Source organism: Arachis ipaensis, chromosome B2 (assembly GCF_059453495.1).
Source record: "Arachis ipaensis isolate K30076 ecotype BB chromosome B2, ASM5945349v1, whole genome shotgun sequence".
In the NCBI taxonomy this organism is placed as follows: domain Eukaryota; kingdom Viridiplantae; phylum Streptophyta; class Magnoliopsida; order Fabales; family Fabaceae; genus Arachis; species Arachis ipaensis.
The window spans coordinates 114242493-114253132 of NC_142437.1; the positions used below are offsets into that span (position 1 = coordinate 114242493).

At 33.0% G+C, this 10640-nt stretch overlaps 1 protein-coding gene across 1 annotated transcript; it reads left to right on the forward strand.

Annotated features, from left to right (window-relative positions):
* Positions 1–9688: 9688 nt before the first annotated feature.
* LOC148575285 (uncharacterized) lies at positions 9689–10640 on the forward strand. Its single transcript, XM_088506155.1, has 2 exons — positions 9689–9694; positions 10107–10640. Exons 1-2 carry the CDS (start codon positions 9689–9691, stop codon positions 10638–10640), a joined length of 540 nt encoding a protein of 179 aa, XP_088362281.1.

Genomic DNA, 10640 nt, shown 5'->3' on the forward strand with positions numbered 1-10640 from the left:
ACTTTCAAAATGTAACATATTAACTCAAAGACAAATTAAGATCTTGAGCCCAACAACATCCTTAATTCTTCTTTCCCTTAAAAGTGTCTAGAATTGGAATAAACTTAAACATCCTTGAGGAAGTTATAATACTTTCTACTACCATAATCTTACTTAAAATTGTTTTAGGATTGTTTGTTGGTGGCCCATGTGGATTAAGTGCTCTTTCACCAGGTTGTGAGGTTGTTTCGGGAGGGTTGTTAGCAACATTCCTTGGGATTTGAGCAAGGGGCTTAAAAATCTTTTGTTTGGGCCAAAACTTGGATTGTGCAGGCCTTATTTGAGCAAAAATTGGCACTGATAGTATTGTAATATTAGATCTTTCAACTGGGTTTAGGGTGTTTGGAGCTACTGCTGAAAAGAAAGTGTTCGAAGCTTTCTCACTAACTTGTGCATTCATGGGCTTTTGGCCAAACAAAACAAGAAAACAACAATCAGAATAAAATGCATGCACTATAAGAATTACAGACATATGAATTTGGTATAAAATAAGCCTTATTTTTCGTGACACACAGATATATGGTGTCACTTGTGTCTGTAGAGCTTATTGTGAGATATTAACCTCTTAGGCTTAACATTGGATCTCTTTGGCATCTTTTTCTTGTTCTTTCTTATCTTGTTCTGTGATTAATGACTAAGGTTAACTAATTACTCAATCCTAACAAATTTCATGCATATAATGCAAGGAGCCTTACCACTATGTCTTTTACAGAAGCCTGAATCCCTTCCACACTTTGGTTATTGGGCCCAATGCTGATTGCAGTCTGCTACAAAATTACAATGGTCAACAAATATTTGATTGTGTTTTACACTATAATGCCTAACTATTTCTAGTTTAGACCAAATCAATTCCTAACAATTAATATTTAGCACACATAAATCCTAAATAAGTTATAATCAGTCCAAATCGACATCAAACAATTTTTATAATAGGACTCATAAATCCAAATAGTTGTTAACAGATACACACATGTACCTGTTCTTGAGCATTCAGGTCTGCAACAGCTAATGGGAGAGCCTCAGCACCATTGTGCATTACCAACTCATTGGTGACAGATTTAGCCCTTTTCTTCTTAGGCTGCCAATTTGGTCTATTTGGTGCTCCCTTACACGTTTTATAGTAGTGTCCCTTCTCTCTGCATTTGTTATAAGTGACCTGAAAAATTCTTCTCACCTTATCACCACTAACTAGCGGGGGTGGTTGAGGTGCTTCAGTTCTGCGTTTCTTAGGACATCCAGTTGGTCTCACAATTCTAAGAGGGTCAGACTTTAGAGCATCAGTGAGTTTCCAATATTCTTTACTATTGACTGGCTTAACACACTCATCGTAAGTCTTCCTTATTGCATCCATTGTTAGAAAGGGATTTACAAAATTTTCAGTATCTCTCACTCTTAATCTTGATATGACAGCTATAGCATGCATACAATGGATCCCTGCATTGAATAATTACCAGCAACAACCAACAAAAATCAAAATCAAGGTGAGTGAGATATAGCTACTGCACATAATATCAACAAAATTTAAACTTAGTAACTTGCATAAACCAACAAAAATCAAAATAAAAATCAAATTAAGTGACGTACAGTTACTACAAATAATATTAACACAATTCAAACTTAGTAATCAGCAACAACTAACAAAAATCAAAATCAAAATTAAATTAAGTGAGGTACAGTTACTGAAAATAATATTAACACAATTCAAACTTAGTAATCAGCAACAACCAACAAAAATCAAAATCAAAATTAAATTAAGTGAGGTATAACTACTGCAAATAATATTAACACAATTTAAACTTAGTAATCAGCAACAACCAATAAAAATCAAAATCAAAATCAAATTAAGTGAGGTATAGTTACTACAAATAATATTAACACAATTTAAACTTAGTAATCAGTAACAACCAACAAAAATCAAAATCAAAATCAAGTTAAGTGGGGTATAGCTACTACAAATAATATTAACACAATTTAATTTTGTAAGCACCTATGAGCTGTCACATGTTGCATGTGCATGTTGTTGCAGGTTTACTCTTAGCTTGTGTTTTCCCCTTTTGATCTCAAACAAGACCTTGGCATCATCCCCACACTACTGCGCATTCCACTTGCAGCTTCTAAGCTTTATGAAATAGTCCAATCTCTTTTGTTATGCAGGTGCTAGTCTCCCAGTATGCCTCCCCAAGATTCTTTTATGGTTTGCCATCTTCTTCATAATTGTACATCTAATCTTCTCGCACATGGTTAGGATTGGCTTTTCTCTAATAGCAACTATTATCGAGTTCCATAACTCACACATATTATTGGTGGTGATGTCATTTTTTAAAAAGTGGCTGAAATAAGGCCTACACCATACAGCAGGTTTAATCGCATTAAGATATACCCAAGCTACATTATTGATACTCTTAAAATTCTCCATATTCTTTTTGAATTGCATGTGTGTTATGCTTCTTGAACATTGGAACACAAGACCCTTCAATTATTTGTCCTTCCATTTCTGCTGAAAATTTTTATAGATGTGCAGTACACAATTTCTGTGATGAGAAAATGGCATTACATCCTTTAGCACGAGCAAGTTCCTGCAATAATAAAATTGAGAAAAACAAGGACATTACACTATAACTAAATTTGAATGAACAAACAAGGACATTATACTACAACTAAATTTGAATGAAAACAACAAAGACAAATGACACATTTTGTTGATCAGACATGAAGTTCCAGCCATGGGACTTGTGATTGCCCAAGCCCTTCTCAAGTCGAGATATGAACCATCTCTAGTTAGCAGTATTCTCAGCTTTTGCTACAACATAGGCAATGGCAAATGAATGGTTGTTGGCATCTTGTGAAACAGCACAAAGAAGCTGGCCCCCATAGTATTCCTTAAGATGACATCCATCCAAGCCTATCAAGGGCCTACAACCAGATTTAAAACCCTTTCTGCATGCATCTAAATAAACATAGAGTCTCTCAAATAAAGGTGGCCCTTGTGGTTGTGGATTCACATCCATGACAGCAGTGCTCCCTAAATTGCTCCAGTGCAATTCCATTAAATAGTCCCGAAGCTTTTCAAACTAAGCCTTCTCATTACCCACCACAGTCTCCCTTGAAACCTTCATGGCTCTACTGATCATCTTTGGATGTACTTGCACATTGTAATCAACTTTCAGATACTCTAATTCTTTTCTCAGAGTCAATTTTGGTTGAGTTGCCAATCACTTCACCAACTTATCTATAACCTAACTCCTATCAGCCAAGTTACACCCGTAGTCCCTACCACATGTGCGTTCATTGTGAAATGTCTTCACCTTATATGCCATGGTTGCATAGTTTCTGGCAACATAAATCAACCAAGAAAAAAGTTGGCTTTGCACATCTAGCCCTTACTCTCTTTTTCATTCTCTAGATACATACAATCCTTGCCTTCTCATACAAAGACATTATTTAGAGCCATCTTAAACCTTTTCATGGTAGCAAACCGCATTCCAAGTTCAAACCTTACCTCTCTATAGTCATTCCCTTAATTGAAATCAGGACCCACTACACCCTTCTCATCCTCTGATGAAATAGGAGTGTGCATATCTTCAGATGCATAGTCATACATGATGTCCTCTTCAGACTCACTACTACTATTTGGGCCTATTGGATCAGCTCCTACAAACCCACTTCCATCTTGACCCAGTTCGGTAGTATTTTGTGCATTATGAGGCCCAACTCCTATACCTAACCCTCTAGCAACTCCACTGGGTCCAAAATTTGGCACAGACCCAACTCCAGCTTTACTACTCAAGACATGTTTAGTTCTCCTCTTCCCAACATACCTCTTAGATTATTTTTTATGAAGGAGGCTTATATGCCTCGTCCTCAGCACTTTCGTAGCTATCATAAGAAGAAGAAGAAGAAGAAGAAGAAGAAGAAGAAGAAGAAGAAGAAGAAGAAGAAGAAGAAGAAGAAGAAGAAGAAGAAGAAGAAGAAGAAGAAGAAGAAGAAGAAGAAGAAGAAGAAGAAGATTTTGTCGCAGGCACAAGTTCAGGTTCTTCTATTGGTTGTGAAACCAGATGCTCAAAATAGAGAAAGAATTCAGAACAACCTTCATTATTCAAGGTGCACTCACACATCTCATTAATCTCCTTATCACCTTTCAGTATATGCAATCCAAACCCCATCACTCTAACAGTTGGATCCAACCAATACATGGTTTTGTACTCTAGATATCCTAACCCTTTAAACAGTTCTTCTAAGTCCTTCTTGTTCACAAAATCTACATCCATGAACGAAAACTTATGCACCTTCCAACGTATGTAGCTCAGTACTCCACTCACATCTCTCACAAATCGGCCACCATGATGAAACACAGGTACAACGAAAATAGACATCTACATCACATTAACAATGCTTATTAACAATTTTGTAAAATCTTTTCAATAAAAAAAACTCACATGATGTTTTCAAACACATTTTACAATCAAAGACGCATGCATTTCACTAACTATTAAACAGAAACTAAGATCATATTTTAATCCACTACCAACTCTACATTTGCCCTAGTCTCCAATGCTCCATGTGAAAAATTTGTTCACCAACGAACCACAATACATTACTTGCAAATACTAACATCATGCTACTATAAACTGCTATTATTTGAAACCCAAGTGAACTACGTCCTTGAATCACTGTAAAATTAAAAAAAAAAAGAAAAGAAAAAGTAGAGGAGGAACCATCACTCATCACCATTGCAGCAGAATCACCTCGCTGTGTAATCATCATCAACAGACACTCTGATCACAAGCCTACTGTCGCATGTTGTCAACATTGCAGAGAGTTTTTGGAGGGAATGCATACAAAGAGTTTTAGTGTGTTAGCCTGTTAGGGCAACTTGTAATTTGAAGGAGAAGAACAAGGATTTTTATGAAAACACATCCTAAATCACATGACACTGTTTTGGCTACTCTACAGGGATCGATAAATTCCGAAATTGGACGTACAATATACACGTGGACTAGCCACTGACACGTCAACAACCTATCCTTTGTCTTTAGGTTGCAGGGGTTGCAATGGGTACTTTCAATAGAGGTTGAGGGTCAATTTGTTTAATTTCAAATTTAGGAAATGTGCTTTGTCCATAATCCAAATGATCAGGAATTGGAATGGGCATTTACTGAAAAGACTTTGATGTTTAAGTTAGTCTTAGTTTAAAAGATATAGGAATTAAAATTAAATAATATACCTTGCTCCTGTGTCTAAATCCCATATCTATAGTATATCATAGATGATAAATTTGGTGAAGATTTAGATGGATGTACCTAAAATACATGCCGAATTTTTGGAAGACGTACACTATCCAAATGAAAGAAACAGAGAATTTCAAAATTGTAAAGAAACAGAAAGCAGTCATTAACACATTATATAAGACATGTACACCGAAAAATGGGATGAAAATTAAAGTTTTATACGTTAAACTATAAAATCCCAATTTATATTATTATATTATATTCACATCAGTGTTTTTTTTTTTTTTTTGGTGGGTCTTGATTCACATCAATGTTGATTTGAATTGGACTACTTTATGTACGGATTATCTCACATTAAAAATGGTGCTGTTATTTAATTATGCTAAAATCAGTAAAATGTAAATTGCTGAAATTGAACTCTCTATGGTGTTGTTGGGTTTGGCAGCTGAACATTTCAATATATAGTTCAATACTTCAATGTGTGGCCAGAGAGAAGCCATGTTCATAATTCACCTAATCTATATAATAGTCAAACTTTAATGCTTAATTATTTAATGTTTATGAAGTGATAATGGAACCACAAACAAATTAAACCATAATGTGTGGCAGTTCGTACCCTCTAGCTTGTAGTTTCCCATACCATAATCTTTGAGCTATATACATTAATATAATGTATGTGCACATAACCACCGAAATTTAATGTCTCTTATCTATCCTCCTAAATTATCTAAGCGTGTAAAAGACTATGAGGGGCAAACATATATACAACAAACTAGACAAAAGTTGGTAAATAAGACAAATTGTGAGAAGATAGAATAAAACACAATCGAATTGAAGAAGGTTAGTTTTAGTTCTGTCGTACCACCTTCCTTCTCATGTCAATCATTGAATATATGAAAAATGGAAGCAATTTGGTTTAATGATGTTATTTTCTTTTAATTACAACATAAAGTAAGTATTGAAAATTACGGGTGAATTAAAAAAAGGTTTAGAGTGAATTTTACTGATATAAAATATAATAATAAAAGATATTTCAAAAGAAAAGGTTTAAATTACTTTGTCTTTTTTTGTTGTTTTTGGTACATAACACATACATACTTCTCACATATTTATCACACGTTGCAGCAACAACTATCGATCGATTGTAACGGGTGGGACTCGAATCCAAAACTTTTAAGTAGAGAGACTATGTCATTTGAGTTATAATTCGTTGGCGAATCACTTAATCTAAAGGTGAGAATAAAATTGTTCTGAACTAAGTTCAAGACTCTCAAGTAACGACGAGATAGTAAAACTAAAATTATGGTCTTATGGAAGTCCAAAAAACAAATATTGGATTTTCAAAGTTCCTAAGGCAATCATAAATCATAATAAGCATGTGGAAAATGACTCTAAGTCCAAATACGAAATAAAAGGTCATAAAATCTCGTTAATAGAATAACTTTTTAAATGAAACTCAAATGTATAACGAATTAGTTTTTGGTATATAGAAGATATGGTAAAAAAAATAATGGAGCCAACTATTTCTTCAACAAAAAAAGAAGAACTGCTATAAAGGTGACATGCAAACTTAAGAGAAGGGGAAAAAATTGTTATGGTCACAATACCTAAATTAACTTATGTATCAGAATGTCCTATTTTTATTTGAATGAATTGACGAATTTTTGTATATCATTAAGGTCAATAGGATAAAAATATTCTAAATAAAAAATAATAATTAATCTCTTTTCTTAGTTTGAGTATTGATTTGCGAATAATAGTTTTGAGATTTATCAAAGTTTATTGAAAATGTACTAGATGTCTCTAGTACAGATAGTGAGATAGATTGAAAATTTGCGAGTCAGAGCAGTATGTTGGATCATCTTATTGGAGCAGCGGAGGATGGTACCTGCAAAAACACCCCGACACTCAAGTCAAAATGGATGAAAAGTATAAAGTGTGTAGAATAAGTAACGTATTTGAAATTTTTAGCTCCCTTTTATATAATTAATGGTAGTTATCTTATCTTATCTAACTAAGATAAATGAGGTATTTAAATTCGAATATTAAATTGAAATATTGGAAGTTATTTATTCGTTTTGGACGTGAATAGTCCAACCCTAAATATCCGAATTTATTGACTGTTTCGAAAAGGAATTCGGAAGCCGGATCCAAAACATATATAAAATAAGATTTCATTTAGGAAGAGAAAGTATTAAGATAAGGAAAAAAATTAATCTTTTTAGCCATTTAATTAATTTATTATTATTATTTTAATCAAGGGGCTTGTATGTATATTAATCATATGCAATGATTATGTTATATCCTTGTGTGTCTTGTCATTAGGGTATTAATTAGTTTCTTTAATATTTTTGGCGAAGATACTGAAGATGCGAGGAGTGTACATATATAATATAATATGATATAATATAATAGGATTATTGACGCTCTAATTTATGTATACATGTCACTAATTAATGGAGTTTGCTGTATATAACTAAGACATGATTGTTTAACTTGCTGCCATGTTCATCAGCAATCACCTAATTAACGATATGCCTGTTTCTTCTCAAGCTATATTGTTAAATAATCCATATAAATTTTGTTAACATCCTCGTAGGGATATCATGTTCATGAATCTTAAGTTTACAAATGATTAATTATATGGTAATCATATAGTGCTGCAGTCTGCTTTGGCGTAAGCATGATCAGTTTTCTTGATTAGCTTATGCATATAATTAATGAGAAAGTCTAGGGCCTGCATTTTTGTTGAAATTTGGTCAGTATTTAACCATCAAAAGAAAAATGATTAATCTTACATCATTAGATCTCATCTCACACCATTAAAAATATTAATGATAACTAATTGATGGTTAAACATCACAAATTCTGCTGGCTCGCTAGCACTCCTCTATAATTAATAATGTAATGACGAATGTATATGATTTAATTTATTTCGTCTTTATCAACTTTAATTTTCACAAATTTTTAGATGAGCTTCTTAGAAAATTATTTGATTTCCTAACTTATTTGTGGGCAATACATATATTAATTATAATCACAAATTATGCTATTTCAAATTAAATGACTTATATAATGATGATCTCATTTATTGTTTTAAATGATAAATTGGATAAGTCATTATTACTTTTGATTTGGAATTAAATGAGAATAAAACCGGATATTATCTTTTGTTCCTTAGATAATTATCTTTTTGGATTTTAGATATATTATCTTTTGGACTTTAAATACTATTTTATTTGGACTTAAGGGTTTAATGGGTGTCAGGCTCAAATATAAATAGACCTACAGGATTTCGGTCCTCAATATACCAAAGCCGCCTTTGTTATTCTTTCCCCATCAAAAGAGTTACAGTTCAGCCACCTAGGAATACAGAAGGTTTTGGTTGAGGAAGATCGAAAGAACCACAAGATCTAAATTCTTCCATTAGTTTTTGACTCTTATGAGAAAAGGTACGCTTCCGCATTATGTTATATATTTTGGTGATTTAATATGGATGAGATAGGAGACTCAAACACGCAACCTCTTAATTAAGTATAGAGAGTCTATGCCATTTGAATTATTACTCATTGGCGTAACAAATTAATAATGCATATGCATTATTAATTTGTTCGATTACATACATGTATATATTGTGTGCTTGTTACGGTGAAATATAAGCATGCTATGGTTGCTTTATTTGTATATATATAAATTGATACTCATAAAGTTAATGATTTATTTTTTAAAACATTAATAGAGTATTGTTGAATTATAATGTTTGATTTTAATTTTGACGGATCAAAAAATTTTTTGGCACATAATTTTGTTTCAATGTTATAACTATGGTTTATTTTTTTTTAAGGTCGGAAAAAGACACTATTAAGGTTTAATTCTTTTTGAAATTTAAATATTTTTTTGTTACATAAGGAAATCAGTAACAATTTGAATTATTATATTCATTTATTATAAAGATTTGGTTTTGGAATAAATTGATTGAACATTATGCTGTCAAAGTAGTCTCTTTTGTGAAAATTGATTTATTCAAAACATTATGAATATAATGATATATAATTCATGCGAATATTGGTCAGCTCAAAGGAAGGTCTATATTTGGCCGAATTATATACACATATTGATGGTAAATAAATATTTGGGTAACTGATTAAGAATAAAGTAATACTTATTATTTATGCGAACAATAATCGGCCCAAAGAAAGTTTATTGTTTGGCCAAATAATAAGCATTGCACACTTCTGTTTATTTTCTATTAATTATGCAGTCAATAATCGGCCCAAAGGAAGGTTATTGTTTGGCAAATTAATAGAAAATATATGCGGTAATAAATAGGTTGCGAAGTTTAAGTTTCCATGTGCGCATTAAGTCGGTCCAAAGAAAGGCTTAATGTGTGACAGGAATTTTGACGATATTTGATTACTGCAATGAAAGTATCACTTACCGTTAATTTTTCTATCCAAAGATTGAAAATTAATGTTGTGCTAGATATCTCAATATGAATTTTTTACCCATTAATTAACTAATATTTACTGCATGTTCTTTTTTTGTTCTAATCCAGAAACTATGGCTTTAGCTACCAATGTTTCTACGCAAATTAGCAGTATTCCTATGCTGAATGGTTCAAACTTTAAAGTTTGGAAGGATACCGTGGAGATTGTCCTCGGTTGTATGGATCTAGATATAGCTCTTCGAGAGGAGAAAACCACTTCCACTCCGGAAAACCTCAATGAGGTTAAAATAGAGAAGTGGGAGAGATCCAATCGAATGAGCATTATGATCATGAAACGCTCAATTCCTGAGGCGTTTTGGGGCTCAATTACTGAGGATAAAGATGCCAAACAGTTCTTGAAAGATGTTGAAAAATTCTTTACTAAGAATGAAAAGGCGGAGGCAAGTAGCCTTTTGAGCAAACTTGTCTCGATGAGGTATAAAGGTAAAGGGAACATAAGGGAGTACATTATGGAAATGTCTCATCTTGCTTCAAAATTGAAAGCACTAAAATTAGAGTTATCTGAAGATTTACTCGTGCATCTCATTTTGATTTCCCTTCCTGCACACTTTGGGCAATTCAAAGTGAGTTATAACACTGTGAAGGATACCTGGTCCTTAAATGAGCTTATATCTCACTGTGTGCAAGAAGAAGAGAGGCTACAACAAGATAAGACTGAAAGTGTTCACATGGCTTCATCTTCTCAGTATAAAAGAAAGCGTGATACTACTTCAGATGTGCCTTCTCAGCAGAAAAAGGCTAAGAAACAAGATCAAGTTTCAACTTGTTTCTTCTGTAAGAAGGTGGGACACATGAAGAATGATTGTACCAAATATGCCACATGGCGTGTAAAGAAGGGGTTGCCTGTGGAGCCGACTGCCAAGTGA